The sequence below is a fragment of the Urocampus carinirostris genome, chromosome 9 (assembly GCF_059441175.1).
Source record: "Urocampus carinirostris isolate Australia breed hairy pipefish chromosome 9, RoL_Ucar_1.0, whole genome shotgun sequence".
NCBI lineage: Eukaryota > Metazoa > Chordata > Actinopteri > Syngnathiformes > Syngnathidae > Urocampus > Urocampus carinirostris.
The window spans coordinates 23,707,539-23,727,976 of NC_142357.1; the positions used below are offsets into that span (position 1 = coordinate 23,707,539).

Below are 20,438 nucleotides of genomic sequence, written 5' to 3' on the forward strand. Positions count from 1 at the left end.
CACTGGCTATGTGTGAATCAGACAAACACAAACATGTCAACAAATATTTCATAGTGCAGGGCTTTCTAGGCTGTTCTTTGATGTTTCTTTTGACAACAGAGGATTATAGGTCAAGGGTTTTCCTCTGCCTCAGCGCCAGCTTAGGGAAGACACAGATGCAGGAAGCTATAAGGATCAAGGGGAGCACAGGCTTCTTGCCAGTGTGTCCCAGACCATTGAATGTCTCTGGACGGGCCACCAGGGTTAATTTAATTGGTACCGCCAGAGTCTCATAAACGTCTGTTATTAAAACATAATATAATTTTTTAAATACATATAAATGCAAAGTTAATCAAAACAGCGTTAAGATATATCGACCGCGAACGCCGTAGCTGTCACGACCAGAACAGAAGTAGGACCCAGATGCGTAACGCTAATCACAAGTTTATTGAAATATAGAGGAAAGGCAGCGTCCGCGATCCGGTGCTCGCTAGACGCGGGAAGCAAGCCGCTCACGGGATCGGAACTGGTTCCGAATGTGGAAGTGGATCTTCCGGAGCGGGAGATCGTAGCGTAGTATATGGAAAAACAGGTCGTTAGCCGGGACAGGAAATCAGAACGTGGTCAGGGTCAAAAAACGGGTCGTAGCAGGAGACAAACGGTGAAATCAGGACGAGTGGAAAACGGGTGACAAAACGGGACTGATGGGAGTCAGAGTAAAAAATACTTGCCTTGTGAAAACAGAGGTTCGCTGACGGACTGACAACAGGTGAGTGAAAGGACTGAGCTTAAGTAGGACGGGGAACCAATCAGGTAACCAGGAGCAGCTGGCGCCAAACGAGCGCAGGTGAGAGTAATGAGTAATCATGACAATAGCGTCCTCGCTTTTTTGTCCTCTCGATTGCTTATGGTCAATTGGGTGATCGGTTAATATAGGGTTACGTCTCTGTCACTCGCTAGTTTGTGCGCTGGGCAGAAAGGGAGGGGCAGCGGCACAGGAACGGGTCAAGAGAGGAGATGGATCAATCTAATCAATATTGGAGACTCCAAACAGCAAAAGCCGCCCAATTTTCAGGTGGCGTACGATAAGAAATGTCAGCAGAAGAGCCCAATGAGGTTTGGTTCACATTTTACAATTGGAGAACAGGAGTCTGTTATTTTCTTTACTCAGCAACAAACAGTTGCAAACAGTTGGACCGATGACATTTCCACTTCCCACAGGAATACACTATCGACGTTTTCTTCAGGCAAGCCTGGAAGGACGAGAGATTGAAATTTCACGGGCCGATGAATATTTTGCCCCTCAACAATCTGATGGCGAGTAAAATCTGGACCCCTGACACTTTCTTCCATAATGGAAAAAAGTCCGTGGCTCATAACATGACCATGCCCAATAAACTGCTGAGGATCAAAGATGACGGGACGTTGCTGTACACGATGAGGTATTTATTGTCAAACTTGGATCAATGTGTGGTGATTATTGTAAATAAACAGACATTAGGGCAAACCTGATTATAAGCCTCAGCCTCCATGTTGAAAACGAAAAAACATTTTGCAACTAAACAAGCCCCACCGAACTACAGCACAGTAGAAGGAAGATAGTACACAAAAGGTTTTTAAGGTGTTAGTAACAAACTTTACCTTTTCTTTCCCTACTGTGCATGAAACAAGGAAGTAACACGGCCCTAACAGGGGACTAAAAGCCACTGCATGTTGTTAAATAGGCCCAGTTAACTTGTGTTTGTGTGCATGGAGCACCAGGAAGACGGTACACAAAACATTTTTAAGGTTCAAGTAACATGCCTATACTTTTCTTTCAATTCTCTGCTATACTTTTCTTTCACTTCTGTGCATGAAACATGGCAGTACCACAGCAGCGACACGCCAGTAACATGGCCCTAACAGAGGACTAAAAGCTATGTTGTGAAATAGGCCCAGTTTACATGTGTTTGTGTAGATAGAACGTCAGAAAGACGGTACACAAAACGTTTTTAAGGTCTAAGTAACATTCCTTAATTTTTCTTTCTCTTCTGTGCACGAAACATGGCAGTAACACAGCAGCGACACGCCAGTAACACTGCCCTAACGGAGGACTAAAATCTATGTTGATAAATAGGCCTAATTTACGTGTGTTTATGTAGACCAGGAAGACGGTACACAAAACGTTTTTAAGGTTAAAGTAACATGCTTAAACTTTTCTTTCTCCACGGTGGTCTGCATTTCTGCATTTATATAGTGCTTTTCAAGTCAATGAAGATATCCCAAAACGCTTTACAATGTGCTTCACACTTACCCATTCATAGACACACTCACACACCAATAGCAGCCACGCAAGGCGCCGACCTGCTTATTGGGGGCCCAAGGACACTTTGACATATAACACGGAGGAGCCGGGAATCGAACCTGCAATCTCTTGATCCCAAGACCTCCTGAGCTAATGCCGCCCCTGTACCTGTAACATGGTAGTAACATAGCAGCAACCCAGCAGTAACAGAGCATTTATTTTTCTTTTTTTACCTTTGTGCTCCGTGGCCGATTACGCACGCTGGTTTGCTTTCAAACAGCCCCCTGCTTGGTATGTGACGCTGGCCCTTGAATTGCAGTGTGGCTCGGCCCGCACAGTAGTTCTCATGTAGAGGATTAAGAGTTTCCTCTTTACAAATCTACTCAAATAAAAGTAAACAGTAAGGTGATTTGAAAATACTCCCAGAAGTACAAATGTCACAAAACGTACTCAAGTAAATGTAATAGAGTAAATGTAGCTTGTTACTAGGTTTATTCATGTTCCTTATGCTGATGTTTTGAGTTTTGCCTTGCCCTCCTTTAGGTTTTGGATCAGGGGATGTTGTAGTCTGTAATATTCAGTGGTCTTTGCATCCCTTTGAGACTACTTGTGATCAAGGGCTATACAAATAAACATCACTTGACTTGACTTGTTATATAGGCCCGATTTAATTGTAAAACCTCATGCGAAAATGGCATTACTGAATTTTACTTAGATTTTTTTTTGTTTCATGCATGCAGGAAGATTGTCTAAGTTGTTTATATTTGTATTAACTTTTTGATATTGGAATTCTTAATATTCCAAATTACATAATTTTGCTGTTGGTATGTGATAATAGCCCCCTGGTCTGTAATAATGGCCTCACTGACGTACTGTAAGGCCATTATCACATACAATATTAGTGAGAAATCAATTGTTTTTCCGTTCATGTTTCCCACAGATTCATCAGATGTTTGTAATGCCATTATCGCACAGAAAAACGCTTTATTTAATAATTCGCTAATTATCAATTGTTTCATTATGTGGTATCAATACAAATTAGTTGGGGATTTCAAAAAATAAGACTAAGTGAAACTATTGCTTTCAAAACAGTTTTTAGCTTTTTTCTTGAAACCCAAATATTGTCAGTAATGCCATTTTCTCAGGAGGGTAACATTTTGTAACAGGCATATTTTTGGCCACCTTTGAAAGCCCCTTAACAACCATGCAAATCACGAGCAGACACAGTTGTTTGTGACAGCCCCCATTTTTTCTACGAAATGATATTTCTTTTTGGTGCATTAGCAGGTAGGTCCCTGCCTAAAATATTATTTTTTAATTGTAAATTATGTATAATCCATTGACTAAATGTTATTGGGGCTATTTCGACTTTATTATGCCCTGATTTATCCATGAATTGGCCGCATCCTTGTATAAGTCGCATGATTCAAAACCCATCAAAAAGATAGGGGCTAATAGTCTGGATTTTTCAGTGATAATTTTAGGAAAGATTTACAGGCCTGTCCAAATGCTTCTATGTTTTAATCACTCAGTTTAAAATGTCAACTGAGGTTTGACAGGCATAGGAATGGCACGGGATGTGTTAAGTGTCATTACTTAAAGGGACAGTGTGTATTTTTTAGCGCCTCCTAGGGGTAAAAAAAAACGGTATTCATAGAAATCCCCCTAAAAAATGTATTTGAATATTAAGGAAAATACATGAAAATTTAGATAAACCTGCATTTTTGAGAAATTTTAGAAGAAAAATAGTGTTGTTAGATCACTTTGAATGTGTGTTTCATTTGGAGCTGAGTGAGTTTTTGGAAGATGCATATATCGTTTTTATGTTTCATGCATTTCTCAAACTGTATTGTCTGTGAATCGACTTCAGGTTAACCGTGCATGCAGAGTGCCCAATGCATCTGGAGGATTTCCCCATGGACTTTCACTCCTGTCCACTGAAATTTGGCAGCTGTGAGTAATGTGATGACGATTTTTTAATACAGTTTGAAATGAATACATTCAACCAAGACTACACAGAATCCAAATGTAAAAAAATATATTAAGATATAAATAAATACGTATCTATGTAATTATTGAAGGATGACATATGTTTTCTTCCTTTGCGTGTTCAAATCAACATCTGGGTTGCAAGACCAGATGGGTAAAAACAAGCACTGGAGTAAGCAGTTTAGGTTTTTATTACAACGAACACACATAAAACAGAATTTTTTGGGCTTGTGAGAACCGGGCAAGGCTGTAATAGTTCTTTTCAAAATGACTGATAATTATTCATACACCAAAGAGGCGGAACAGAGAAGTTAGTGGAAAATTCCCAAGGCTCAAGCACTACGTAAAACAATGTAGAAACTGGGAATAAAACAAAAAGTAGATAATGGAATAAGTAAATTTGAATATATGCACAAGCATAAAGTTCATTGATTAGCACAAAATGATTAACTTCATAAAGATATTGATGTAGTGATTTAAAAGAATGAAAAGGGTAAAACAATCTCGCTGATATGAATGTATGCTGTGACAAATTTCAATATTCTAACAATATGTATAATGTAAATGCCGTTTTACAGGCTTAGTTAATGTAAAGAAAAACATCCTTTTTGGATCCAAGAAAAAACATGTTCATGTTGTATTCATATTTTCAAATATAAATCACTTCAGGTGTTAGTAGACATTTATTTTCTATCCTCTCGTGCGTTTTGTCCCCTTCTATAGATGCCTACACAATCTCGGAAGTGACTTACCGTTGGACTTTGAATGCCTCAGATTCCGTCGTAGTGGAAGGAGAAAGCTCGCGTCTGAATCAATACGACTTACTTGGACAAACTGCAGGACAGGAAACTATTAAATCAAGTACAGGTAAGTCCATTCTCTGAGGAAACAAATTTGGAGGGACTTATATCACAAAAAAAATCCATGATGACTTCTTCAGCTTATATTGACCGATCCTGAGCTTGCAGATCCAATCTCAGACTGCATATCATTGAATAGAAGTCGTCATTTCACGTACTTATTTAAGACACATTTGTGTCTTAGATACAAAGGCCCTTAAGAGTCTGAATTTTTCAAGATGCAAACCATATTCTATGAGCGGAGATTTATGACACAAGAGTCCAACGTGTATGAGTAAACTTAACTATCACCTGAGAGCAAAGCCAGGGTAGTGATAACGTTTTTTCTTGAGATCTAAGTATGTATATACTGCATATAGCTTGTTTGCCTCTTTGTGTGTCTGTCCACCCAAAAAAAAGGTGAAAGAGTTAAATATGACCACAATCTTTCACAGGCAGTCAGGTAGATTACCCTAGATGTGAAAAGATCCCCCCCAAAACCTGACTTAGGACTTTTGGTTTTGTTGACTCAGCATTTTCGGGTTAAAAAAGAGCACCGGTTGACTGCACAGGTGTGTTTCAACAACTCCAGTAATCTTTTCCAAACAGCGTATATGTAAACAATTACATAGTTGAGCGGTTTGCACCCCCATTTATGAATTTTAGTCTCATCTGGACTCTACACTTTGGGTTTTCCATTCTCATGTGCCAATCACCCTGCCAAAAAGGAAAATGGCACCCGAATACGGTTTTGCATCTCAACGCGGGCAATGCTCAAATGACGCACAGCCTTTATAGTTTCACCTTATTTCATATCTAAAGCAGTTTTTGCAATTAGGACAATTTATTTATTTTAAAGCATGAGAAAAAATTTTATGTGACCCCCAGTTAAAGTTCAAAGACTAAAAGGTCTTACAAAGAGATTAAATAGTGAAACCAAGAATGTTGCTTTAAAAGTTCCCATTGCTAGCTTAAAGAAAACACGACTGATCTGCTCATTACATGAATAGTTGCACAATAACCTGCAATAGATATGACACATATAAACTTTAGTAGACACATGAACAAAGAGAGAAGACATCGATGGGTTTTATATTTGCAATGAGGACAGTGAGAGAAGCTTTCAGATAAGGAAGTCTGACCTGTTTTAGAGGTTATCCCTTGAGTCCTTTCTTTTTATTACAGTGGGCAGGGGACACCCTGAACTGGTTTTTAATTAATGGCAGAGCCTTTTTTCTTACATATCTTGGGTTATAAAAACAGATACGCCCTAAAGGGTGTAGATATCAAAGAACAGCATCATGATTGGGCAATGCGAAAATGATGTAATATTTAAAACATTGAACAAGAGTGTGGAATAATAGTCAGAATAAAATACTGGTTTTCTATGAAATTCCCATTGCATGTGTCCAATACTAAAAGAAGAAAGAAAGAAAGAAAGAAAGAAAGAAAGAAAGAAAGAAAGAAAGAAAGAAAGAAAGAAAGAAAGAAAGAAAGAAAGTGTCATGATTGCCAATTTAAGGCACCTGTGACTGCTCAATTGGCGCCAACAGCCCTGAGAGCTGATTGGCTAATAGACTCTTTTTTAACCCTCGGCTTTCAAGAGATCCCTGTCAGATCGTTGCGTACCGTTGCTCCCAGCTCGGCAAGCTCTCACGGTCAGACACTTTTCCTGCTCTGTTTTTCTCTGCCTGATACCCGTTGCCAACCTGTTTCCGGACCTGACTCTGCCCTGTTCTGCCTTCCCGATAACCGACCTGTTTTGCCCCGCTACCTGCCTGACACCTGTTGCCAACCTCGTTTCCGAACTTGATGTTGCCCCTGCTCTCCCGTCCCGGCTAACGACTAGTATTCCTTAAAGTCTACGTTCATCCTAGCTCGACACAGAAGCCACCTGCTAGCCTTGTCCGTCGACCCTCGGATCGTGGAAGCAAGCCCTTCTCTCCCTCTTATCAATAAAACTGAGTAAACAAACGCTACTGGGTCCTGTCTCTGTTCCTGGCTTGTGACAGAAAGAAAAGTTAACAGAGAAGTTAACAGAGAAGTTAAAAGTGAAGTTAACAGAGAAAGAAAGATCAAAAGAAAGAAAGAAAGACAGGAAAACAGTGAAAGAAAGAGAGTGAGAGAGAGAAAAATATGGGGAAAGAGAAATAGCAAGGGGAAAAGAGAGTAATATAGAAAGGATAGTGCAGTTTGGTCACTTTGACTCTCTAAAATTTACAATTCTATTCATTTTTACTTGCACTGCACAATAAAGTGACATCTAGTGGTCAGATATTGCGCACTGCCTCTTTAATTCATGGAGAATCCTGCAAACTGGAAAGTGACAAAAATAACACTAACACTCATTTAAGTGTAAATAATTGAAATGATTGATTCAATGATTTAAACATTTTTGTCTGCTTTCTATTACCATGATTTCATTTTAATCTCAATGACATCAAACGTTCTCTGGTTGATAAATGGCTGTCTGCAAATACAGCTACAGTCTCTTTGGGAGTGGAGCCTGGCTCTGGCGACGTCAAGTGGACACATTCAAAACTGCGATCATAGCGGCTTATGTTCTCTTGCACTTTTCTCACTCGTGAACAAGAACCTGAAATAATTGAACTCCTCCAGTTGGAGCAGGATCTTATCCTCAACCTGGACAAAGCATGCCACCTTTTCTGGCTGAGAACCATGGTCTCGAAATTGGAGGTGCGGACCTTAATCTTGGCCGCTCCAGTGAAACCTGAAGATCACGGAAGCCAACAGCACCACATCATATGCAAAAAGCAGAGAAGAAATGGGAAGATGGGCAGCCTTGACTTCTTTGCTTTTCAATAGCTTGACGGCTCAAAGGGACGTCAATAGTATTAACCCTTGGATGCATAAGTGGGATAAAAAAAATATTTTTGCTATTTTTCAAAATTTGGGGAAAAAAAAGTTGTATTATTGCCATATTCCGGGTATTCGTCTTAAAACATGTGTAAAGACAGAGACAACGGCCAGCTGATTCGATCTGTCAGCTGGCTTTATCCGGCCCACGGGCCGTATGCTTGACACCCTTGGTCCAAAGTGCTGTATTATTAACGGATTGGCGATGTTTCAACGGGAAGACATGATTCGAGATACAGTAAAAGCATCGTCGACAACAAATTAAACTCATATCCAAAAGCCTCACTTAATACCCACTTAGCATTCTGCAGAAACCCCGAAGCGGCATAACACGTGGCCTGCCGCTCCTACAAGCCTTTCCACTTTACCCGATGCTCCCCACAGAGAATGAAAATGGGCAAACCTTCGGATGCAGTCTTTCGTTTTGGTGTTTTTCTGCACGTGAGCAAAGGGGGTTCGGTTAGAATGAATAGAAGGGCGATAAAAACAAACGAAGGATGCTGATTTAGTGCTGTAGCGAAAATGAGTGGTAAATAAATTTTTCTAACAAACAATTTATTGACCAATTGAATTGAATAGCCGAGTTTATACTTTTGTAAACGCGTCTCGCCTTTTTGGAGCACCACTTACGTTTTTAGATCATTGTGTCAGGAAAACGGATGAAAAACCTTGATTAGTTATTCTTAAGGGTGGCTACTCACGCTTTTATCGTTTAAATCGTTCAATATACTTTAATCACGCACACTCTTGGATTTATGGAATTTTCTTCTACTAATTATCTACTGAAAAAAATTGAATAGAACGCAAAACACTAATAAGAAAATAAAACAAAGACAACTCGAAGCTGAGAACTTAAACTGGCACCATTTGGATAGACAACAACATTGGCTTGATTATTACGTTATTGTATTTTGATAGAGTTCCCCTTTTTACATCACACCAATACCCATACCTGTCAACCTGTACATTTTTGCCGTACAAAGTACGTTTAGTATGCATTTTAAGACGTGTACGACGTACAAGAAAAACTGTATGGAAAAACGCAAATTTGTCAATTATGGGTACCATCCGGTAAACACCGACTATCACGAAACGGCAAATCAATCAGGTCAAAGGAGTTCGCCGCGGTAGCCTCTATCTCAGTATCTTTTTTTTTCGTTTCAAACGAAGCGAGCGGTTTGATGCTACTGGGCGCATGCGTCTGCCGCCTGGGGATTTCCCATCATGCATCATTCTGATCAGGGGTTGATTAAGTAAATTTGAAATACATGTGGTCTTAAAAAACATAGGATTTCATGTGGTAGTTGAGGAGTGGAAGGAAGTCCGTCTCTTTTTAGAGAACCGGCTTTTTCGGCTTAACTCATTAAAGAGAGCCTGCTCTCAAACGGCTCACTTCCTTTGATGTATTATGTTACCAATTATTATGTTGTATAAAGAAGTTAAGAAAAAAAGTAAGTACAAAAGGAGATAATGAAAAAAGACAGGTTTGTGGTTATCCCTTTAATCAGTATATTACCAACAATCATTTAATGCAGAAAATGAATAATAATTTGAATAGGAAAATGTATTATTCTACTTAATTATATTTGCATGTATTTTTTCCTTCTACGGTGAACATCCAAGCTACTTAATTTTTTAACTTTTTTTATAGTAAACCTCATTCATGTCGAGCAACTCAGTATCTCACAACAAAATATTAATTAACAATATATATGATATAACGAAACGCATGTACAATATACCATGTTAAACTACATAAATAAACACGTTTGAAAAAAAAAATATGGTGTAAAATTATTTTGTATTTGGTAAGGGAAAATACAACATTTTGTAAGGGCATGGAGCCCTGGAGGTTGACAGGTATGCAATACCTAGCAACAACGAGATGTTCTGTGAAGTTCTGCTTCCATGTCAATGACGGCCCAGTCTTTATGTCCTCGGCTGTAGAGCGAAGAGAAATCCTGGTAAGCTTGAGAGCCGGTTGTGACGAGGATCACAGGATTCAGAGTGTTAAAGGAGAGGTTGACTGCCGGTGGCTTGAGGCTTCTCTGAGGTTGTTGGCTTTGTCCCACTGGTTTGGCCACAAGCTTGACCAAGCTTGGCTGCAAGGTTCTCTGGCTGCTTGTTGAGCTGAGACTTGGTCAGGACCGGCCAGGATTTTAATCCGGTTCTTATGGTTAGGATATGCGCTCTTTCCTTGTTGCTGGCCAAATTTAGACTGCCCTTGCGAGGTGAGACGTGTACTACCTCTGGGTTCTGGTCTCCTGGGAGGGGCCGACCCCCCCTGTGGTATTGTGGTCACGGCAACCTTTGATGCGCAAATGAAGCCATAGGCCCCGTCCTCAACCTCTCATTCCAGCAGTATCAGTCAGATAACATGTGTGAAGAACTTAAGACACAGTAATTACTTCACATGTTTTGACATTGTTCGATCTTTTTCTGACATTGCAAAACGTAATTCTGACCAAACGTTGAATACTCTACAGTGCTGAACAGATCACAGCAAGTAGTACTTCCTGTTGTGATGCTTACAGAGGAGGACAAAAATGGATGTCCCGCCTAGTAGTGATATATTCGAGCCTACAAAATTCCAACCCGAACAAGGACCGCGGGTATTAAAGCCTGAACCAGCCCTAGCTTGGCTGATTAACTTGATTTGACGGACTGAGCCTGACATATTATATTTGTGAGGACTCGGGAGGAGGAAGGTTGCAAGAGATGCACCGATCCTCCACAAAAAAAAAGAAGCAAAGAATGATGAAGGGGGAATAATTTTTTTAAATGTTTGAAACAGAGAAACCCGGACCAAACTCAAACCTAATGTTTGATATTTTAGGCCCGACCCGAGTCTCGGGCCGAGCTTAGAACTCAAAAATCTTAGGCCTATCATGATTTTTGTGTCCTAAATACAAGATCATAAGAAAACAATTTAGAGTTCTCATTTTGGACAAACAGAGTTAAGTTTATTTAACCCTACATTGGTTGGTTGGGTAAAATCAAAATAAATAATATTAATTGAAAAATTAACCAGTTCAGGGTGTCCCCTGCTCACTGCCCGAAAATGGCTGAGATGGGCTCCAGCACCCCCGCGACCCTACTGAGGATAAGCGCTGTAGATAATGGATGGATGGATTGAAAAATGGCTTAGTTTTGTTAAGCCACTGCTCTCAAAAGTGTAATTCTAAACTAGATATTTAAAAATAAAGACAAAGTATTTTTAGTTGAAAGTGAAACACACAATGTTCTTTTTTTTTTTTAAATAAATCTGAAATATTACTGGTGTGCCTCAAGACCTTGTCAAGTGTGCAGCATTAAATTGAAAGATTATGTTTATGCAAAAAAAGAAGAAGCCATTGCTTTATATTATTTTTATTTCCGCAGAATAACTGTATCATTTGTCCATATCAGTAGGTGGCAGCAAAATACTCTTTTTTTTCACTGATATGAGGTAGCACAGTGTATTTAACAACTTATTCTGTTAGATTAAGCTATTTGCTATTTGATTGGGAAAAAAGAAGCAAATCAAATTACCGTAAGTAAAATTTATGCAAATAAGTTTGCTGATTTTAATTATTTTCTTATTTTACTGAAAAATAGTCAGAATGAAATAAAAAACAAAAATTGTTCTCTGGCAAATAATTTTCCTCATTGTAAATGTTTTTTGGGTTGTTTTTTGGTTGTTTCTAGCAGACCAAGATAGAAATGTACTAAAATAAATAAAAGTATAATAAAATCCCAAATTGAAGCAAAGTTATCAACCAAAACGGATCATCTGTATCATGTCCTGAGCCACATATTAAGAAAACCTATATACTGCCAATTTAGGCAACACGATAATTTATACTTTAAACAACAACAACAAAAAAACTGGTTCCGGAAAAAAAAAATCAACATTTTAGACGGACGGTGTTCCCCGAAATATTTTAATGGAAAAAAATGTGCCTCGATTAAAAGACGATTGACAAACACTGTTCAAAAACAAGACAAAAAGGGAATTGTAAGGTCTAAACGTCAATGGTCTGCATTCATATAGCGCTTTTCAGGTCAATGAAGACCTCCCAAAGCGCTTTACAATGTACTTTACACTTACCCATCACACACACACACTGAGAGCGGCGTCAACCCTGCAAGGCAACTACCTTCTTATTGGGGGCATCAGAGGTTCCTCCTGAGCTACTGCAATCTCTTACCTTACGTCTCTAAATAAAACACCAAATAAGAGAGACAAAAAAGACCAATATTTTCCCATTTGGAGATGCTTCACAGTCAAAGCCTGCTTCACGTCTGACCAGAACTGCAATAGCTCCCTTATATTATTACAAACATTTGAGTCACAAGGTAGATGTGGGAAGAGAGTTTTACATAGCCAGAGGACACCATAAAACATCAAACAACAAACCGTCGTAAAACAAGGAACACCAAAAAGAACAGCAGCTTCTCTTCTCAGGTGAATAGTTGAGTGGTTCACAAGGCAATAAAACTCTTTGAAGCAAAGAAAACATTTTATTCAACTGTTGGAACCCTATATAACTAAAACAATTCTAATTCAAATTCTAATTCAAATATTTTATCATATGAATAATAATAAATGTATTTACAATAATGAAATGAAATGAAATGAAATGATCTGCATTTATATAGCGCTTTTCAAGTCAATGACTTCCCAAAGCGCTTTACAATGTGCTCCACATTTCCCAATAGCGGCCTTGCAGCCATGTAAGGCGCTAACCTGCTTTTTGGGAGTACTAGGGGTTCAGTGTCTTACCCAAGGACACTTCGACATGTAACACGGACGAGCCGGGATTCGAACTGGGATCCCTTGATCCCAAGACGATTCTGCCATCAGGGATATATTATCTAAAACAACCTTCCCCCAAAACCTAGTTCATATTGTTTCATTAGTGTGTCATTTTATGCACAAAAACCTCCAATCTCTACAATTGATCAGTTTTTTTTAAACAAAACAGTGAGCCACTTATTCTTTTTTTCCCCCAAAATGTGTTTTATGATGCGGGCAGTTTGTTTAAAACAACACCCCCAAAAATGGTGTCATTTCGGCATGTATCCCCCTAAAGGTTTTTGTTCCTTACAAGAAAAAAACCCTCATCTGCACATCGCATTGGATGTTTGTTTTTACAAAGACGACTGTGGAGCAGATGTGGGAGCTAAAACGGTGTGTGATTCTCAAGACGGCATTGATCTAATTTTAGCAGTATTATTATTTAGCTGCGGAAGCGGCACCACACCGAGGGGAGTGTCATGAGATCTCAGCTGCTTTCATCTTTCCAGCCAGTTGTCAAGCTTCAAATATGTATCAGGACTCAGTCGTGCACCTCATTCATTTATTCCAAGGTTCTCCTCATTTTTTGCGTCACTCTTCGAGGAGTAGGCCTTATCATTTTTTTATTCATGGAAATCATATTTAATTATGTCCGGACCATTCCAGGAAGGAAATAACCAGTTGCTAACCATTCAATGGATGTTATTTCATAAGTAAAGTCCAGTACTCCTACTTGATTGATGTGCAGTGCCCAGTATGGCCCCCCCAAGGACTTTTTGTTGTATTGCCGCATTTCAGGCTTCCATTCTTAGAGCTAAAAAAAACTGAAAATATTTTCTCTGAATCAAGAACATGTGGGACACAATCGTGAAGTGGAACCAAATTATTTCAAAATTTTATATTTGAAATAATGAAAAATAGTGAGCCACTTATTCTTTTTTTAATACGGTCTCACCTACCTTGACTGCACGTAACTGTATTGAATGTAAACAATGAAAAATAGTTCTCTCCTATTTTGAAAACAATAAAAAATAGTTCTCTCCGCTCAGCCAACCGATTGTAGAAGTTCTCTGATGACTTCGAAATGGTCCGATGTCTACCAAAATGACTAAACATGACAAGCAAAGTGCAACTATGTGTCATTAAACCTCAGTTTAAATGCACCTGCTCTTTGATGGGCTTAAAAGTCTCCTGAAAGGAGTCACTGGAGAACAGTTTAATTTACAGAATACAGGATGGATGTAGACTCCTTGTGCTGGCACATACTTGAGAGTGTTGTATTGGTGGTTACTGGCGGAATGGTGGATGGCTAAGTTGTAATTTGGACGCATCATCGGTAGTATCAGCCTAGGTCATTGGGCGTTTAGGCCACAACAGTAGACGCCCTCACCAGGGATCGCCAGCCCCGAGCTTGTGACAGTCCTAATCATTCATGAGAGTTGCTTCCTTGGGACTGTGCAATGCATGGGCGTCCTTTTCCCTAAGTCAAGCCTAAGCTGACCGCATACCTCCTGACTTGCTACTAGGGGGCCCAGCAGGGGTCTTTCCTCCTGATGAATAGCCACTGGCTGCTTTTTCCAGCTGCCTCTGATGCCGCTCTAATGGCTTTATGCAGGCTTCGGCCACGGATTCCCAGTTAAACCAATAACTTGTTGGTAGATCTTGCGACAAACCGTCCGCAGCCCACTTTTACTGGGCGGACCTCAATGTCAGCATTACGAAGAGCAAAGAACACACAAGGCACGTCCAGGATAAAGTATTTGAGAAGTTCAAAGCAGTAATGGGATACAAGATGATTTTGCAACATTTACACATCTCCTAGACCACTGTGCAAGGAATAATATTAAAATGGAGATAGCATACAACCACTGGAAACCAAACAAGACCTGGGCGTCCCTCTAAACTTTCGGCCCACACAAGGAGAAAACTAATCCAACCAAACCTAAAAGAAGCAACTGTGATGTAGACCAGGGGTCGCCAACCTTTTTCAAGCTGAGAGCTACTTTTTGTTATTAAATACATAGCACCCACTTGGACCTGAATTTCTAAAACAGCAACTTTTCCAGATGACTTGCTAAATAGATAGAAAGGTAGTTTGACAGTTAGCTAGAAAGGTAAACAGGTAAAAAACAAAAAACCTGAAAGGGAGCTAGAAAGCTAGCTAAAAGCGTAAAAAGCCATCTAAATAGCTGGATAGTTAGCTAAAAACAAAGCTTGACAGCTAACTAGAAAGGAGCCAACAATTTAGCTTTTATAACTAGCAAAAAAAAAAAAGCAAAATGTTAGCTCGATAGCATGCAAAAAAAAATTTGAAAAGCTAGCAAGGTAGCTTGGTAAAGATCTTAAAAGGTAGTTTGATAGTTATCTAGAAAGATAAAAAGGTAAAAAACTGACATGGAGTTAGATAGCTAACTAAACTAGTAAAAAACATAGCTAGAAAGCTAATTAGAAAGGAGCCCAAAATTTAGCTTGATAATGAGCAAAATAGTCAAATGTTACCCAGATAGGATGCAAAACAGGTAAAAAGCTAGCTAGGTGGCTTGGTTAACAGCTAATTAGTTAGGTAGAGAGTGAGCAACTGAGCTAAAAAGGTAGCCAGATAGCTAGCTATATAAAACTACACATTTTTTGCTCATCCGCTTAATCAAACCCATAAATTGGAATTTAGTCTGTTGTATTTACTGTAAAATAAATTAATAAAAAGATAGATACATTGGTTTAATACACAAATAGATTCTGATTCTACTCGCTTAAAAGAATTATCTATACTTGAATAGATCTGTTTTGTTCAAGAAAGTCATGAACTGTAATTTATTTATTTGAATCTCTAAAATAACAGGCTGCTGAAGCGTCTCACTGTGGGCCACCTAAAACGAACTGCGCTGTTTAAGCTGTGATCCATTATCCCCAGTCGATTATTGCAGAGAGAAGGGGCTGGCAGAGCGCTTATTAAAGATAGGGGCGTTTTTTTTTTTTTTAGAGTTTTTCCATTTCTACTCCCCATTAACCGTGATGAACCAGGGTTTTACAAAATACAATAAATTAACTTCACATGATGTATATATTTTTTTTAATTTGTTTGCTGTGTGAAGTCTACTGCAATCCTCTCAAAACTGTTATTTTTATGTACACGATTAGCGAATAAAAACACAACTATTATTAAGATCAAATTTGAATAACTTTATGATGAAGTCAAGTCAAGTCATGTTTATTTGTATAGCCCTTAATCACAAAGAGTCTCAAAGGGCTGCACAGACCACAGATTATTACAAACCACAGACTATTATTACAACACCCCCTATATGAGGGTAAGGAAAAACTCAAAAACCTCAACATGTGGAAAATAAAGAAACTTGGTGGAGGGACCGCACATGAGGTCATCCCCCTTCCAGGATGACCAGGCTGCAACAGATGTTGCAATAACAAATAATACAGATATTGTCAACAGGAAATACAGGTCATGTAAAAGATAGAGAATAGAAGTGTGTTTTAAGCCTAGATTTAAACAGTCCCACTGAGGTTGCAGATTGAATCTCAGGGGGCAGAACATTCCACAACACCGGTGCCCGAATGGAGAACGCTCTCGAACCTGCGGATTTCTTCTTGGCTGTTGGGATCACTAGTTGACCAGCCTTTTCAGAATGAAGGCCCCGGACCTGAACGTAGAGGGAAATTAAATCTGAAAGATATGAGGGAGCAAGTCCATGCGTGATTTTTTATAATAACAACAGAACCTTAAAATCACATCTTAAGCTAACAGGGAGCCAATGCAGGTTAGCTAAAATCGGGGTAATGTGATCAAACTCGCTAAAGACTGCAACATTTTGTCGTCCAAACTTAATAAAGTTTGTAAATGAAAAAATAACCTGCAGCTGAATCATTAAAAAAATCTTTAATTACAGTCGGACGAATTTGAAAAGGGTTTTTCGTAAAGTGAGAAAACAAAGTAATTTAGTAGTCCTCAGTCCAAATGAAGTAGACATCCGTTATGAGTTGTTTTCAATACTTTAACTCAAATTCCCTTCAGCATAATGTATTTCCCTAGCGACTGCCTTTCACCACCGAGGGAATCCCGGCATCCATTTCATTCACCGCGACTCCCTTTTCATGAACTAAACGCGATAAGCGATGTATGAGGCCTTCATAGGAGAAAAAAAATGCCAACGTTTCTTGGCTTTTACTCGTCGCCCCGCATTATCTGATTGGCTGGCTTGGAATGAATCATTCATTAGTTGGTGTGTCAGGGTTTAATGTAGCGTACTTGCAAACTAGGTCATTTGGCACGAGCAAATGTGCTCTCGGGCGTCACTGGGACGGACATCTTGCATAAACATGCGAACGTAGCCTAGCACACCCGCAAAATTCGTACGATTCGGTCGCACGTTCGTGTCCTACTTGTTACGTTTAAAGCGTTCGGGGTGCAACGGCTCGCTTTTACATACAGGAAGCAGATCGGAAGCCGGCAGAACGGCGTCGTGTCATTTCATCCGCACTGTTTCATGCAGCTAACAGGGACCTTGACATTTGCGGGCGTAAATAATAGAAAGGAGAAATAAGGGTTGTGTAAGTTTCTGGGGAATTCTGACTGGCTGATGCACGGTCATGATTTACACATAACTGAATAACAAAGGAGGTGAGAAAAATAGATCATTTATTTACATCCACTGTCGCCAGATTGATTTAAAAACACATGTCTGTCTGTTTTGGGAAATCAACAAGAGAGTAGATGTAAATTATTACATTCACTCCCACTGACGGCCATAGACGTATGAGATACATTTTCACAGGGATACATTGCAATGAATACATTCTTGTTCTAGTTCTAGCTAATAATTTTGCACATTCTATCTTGTGTAGTTATTTCACTCCTTGCAAGCAAAATGAGTGCAAAGAAGCACAAGGGAGAATATAAATTACAAAGACTCAAAGTGAACTACCTCACTTGTTTTCCCATTATTTTCCCAGTTGTTTTGGGTACCCATAGCAGCAAGGTGGCAGTCAATCATGTCAACTCCCTCTCCGAAAGACTCGTGTTGTGTAAAAAAATCTATGAGTATTTAATTCGGTTTATATATGTATATATATATATATATATATATATATATATATAAATATATATACATATATATATGTCACGAACCAGGGCAGGAAACAGAATTCAGAACCCTCGCGTAACGTACTCACAATTTATTGGGGAGAGGAGCTATGCGCGCACACTCGATCCGGGGATCGATGGTCGTGGAAGTGGATTCAAATCCGAAAAAGAAAATTTGTCAAAAACAAAAGGATCAGGCCAAAAATAAAACAGGATCAAACACAGGCAGATTCACAGAACTAGGCATTTAACACAGAGTTTAACAGAAGTATCACAGAAGTTTCACAAACGCTCACACAGCCTAACGCGTTAAAGTACTGCCAAGGAGCAATCAGTCAATGCGTCTCAGCCGGTGTCCATGGGCGCGGCCAATTGTGTGCCGTGGCAACTGCGACAGAATCCGGCGCCACCCGGCTGGGACCAACTGGGCGCCATGGCAACCGTGACAATATATATATATATATATATATATATATATATATATAAATATATATATCGGCAAGAATAGATAATTTTGCACATTTGCAAGTATTATTATTTCAAATTTATTATTTAAAAGCACAATGTATGTCGCTGTATTGTGTAGTGCCACTTAAAGGTAGTGCTACAGAGCACAAGGAGGAATACCAACTACGGAGACTCAAAATTACCAAACCTCACGATTTTTTTCTCTCTTTTTTTGTTTTCACAAGATTTTGTAAAATAATGACAACATTTCTCAAGGTACGAGTATTTAAAAAAGAAATAACGTTTGAATGATAGTTGATACACAATGTCCCTCTAACGAGCGAAATTATCTAATATCTGCCACATCGCATATGGTCGTTCTAAGGATGAGAGGAAAATTGTAAATAAATACATAATAAAATAAGTCATGTCAAGTCTCATGTATTTGGGTAGTCATTTATCACAAAACATCTCAAAGGATTGTACAGGCCACAATTACAACATCCCCTGATCTGAAACCTGCAAAATACGTTCAAAAAAATTATTTGACAGTGTGATGGGAAAAAAATCAACTAAAGTAACGAAAGTAGCATTCCATTTTAGTTTTTACGTTTTGGGAGGATACCAGACCCATGTGGGGGAAGCAGTGTTATTTTTGTTTTCTTATAAAACTTAAATCCTTGAGACAAAACACTGTTGGACATCTGTAGCAATCTGATTGTCTTTTAAGCTAGCGGATGAGTACACAGAATAAAACAGAACAATAAGATGCTACACAAAAGCTACATCTTAACCCCTGTTCTTTCATAAAACCTTTCAATACCTAAAAATGGGTGTTTGTGACTTGCAAGTGCTTCTTGGAAATTGTCAGACATTTCTCACATGGGGATCAGGTTTTAAGTCCACCCGGATGAATGGTGACATCCATTGGGGTCCCTATTGGCAAGACCTTTTCTAATATGCAATCGTCGCAAGCCACCGAGATTAAAAAAGGTTTTTACAAGAAGAAGGGCATCAGGTGTCCAAACGATGCAAAAAATAGCTCGCGTGTTTTGTTTCCTTTTAGCTATTACACTCAATCTGGGATAGTTTGAGCCCAATACTTTTACAAAATCTGACCATCAATTCTGTTTATTACGACTAGATAATAATGTACCATATTTTCTACATTCTAAGACGCACCGGACTAAAAGGCGCACCCCCAATGAAAATAAAACTACAGTTAGAGGTAAGGTTGCATTAAAATAAATAATAACATTTAAATTAAAATAATTTATTTTATAGAACAGTATGACATCGTGTTTCCCAGCTAAAATTCATTAATTCATTCATACATTTTTTGATGTATACACTTTTTGGACATATAGTAAATGACACCCTAAAAATCCAGACTTCTCTACTTTAGTTGCTGTTTTTTGGACAATAACCTCAACCACTACCCTTGCAATGTTGCGTAAAACTAAAAACAGTTTACAATGTCACGGTTTCCATGGCGCCCAATTGGCCCCGCCTGTTTGGCGCCCACTGCGGCTCGTTGACAGAATGGCTTCCCTTCTGTTTAAGTCCGGTGCTCTCACTCACCCTTTGTCAGTCCGTCAATGAACCTCTGCACCCGCAAGACGTTGGTTTTGACTCTGTCCGGTTTCTTGCTTGTATTTCCTGTCCGGTATTGTTCCCGTCTATTTGGTCCTGTTTAATATCGATCTCCAGTTTCGTTCCCGTTTAGTTTGTCCTGTTTAATTTCAATCTCCAGTGTCTGGTATCATTTTCGTCTATCTTGCCCTGCTTGTTATCGAACTCCAGTCTCCAGTGCCCGATATCAGTCCGGTCTGTCCCGTCCTGTCCAGTATCGACCCCATCTGTCCGATATCTACTCGTGCAATTTGTATCGATCTCGTCGGGCACTGGCTTCCTGTCATTCCATGCCAGACTGCTGCCTTATGTCTTCCTCTCAACGATCGCTGAATCACTGGCGTTTTGGGTTAACGTGCATGACTGCTCCATTTCCCCTAAATAAAGCTTGTGTGAGAAACATCACGCATCTGGGTCCTCATCCTGTTCCGGTTCTTGACATGCAAAAGAGTCCCAATAGCTTTCTAACTGTACTCTTTACGATAAGCTGAGTTATGCTAAAAAAATCTTCATTCA

The 20,438-nt window shown here is 39.3% G+C and overlaps 1 protein-coding gene across 1 annotated transcript in view; it reads left to right on the forward strand.

The window, feature by feature from the left end:
• gabra2b (gamma-aminobutyric acid type A receptor subunit alpha2b) overlaps window positions 1–20,438 on the forward strand; it is a 68,898-nt gene that overhangs the window by 36,557 nt on the left and 11,903 nt on the right. The window contains exons 5-7 of the mRNA XM_088343309.1: window positions 1,201–1,421; window positions 4,134–4,216; window positions 4,976–5,119. Coding sequence (XP_088199435.1) covers window positions 1,201–1,421; window positions 4,134–4,216; window positions 4,976–5,119 — 448 coding nt within the window. The remainder of the gene's footprint in view (window positions 1–1,200; window positions 1,422–4,133; window positions 4,217–4,975; window positions 5,120–20,438) is intronic.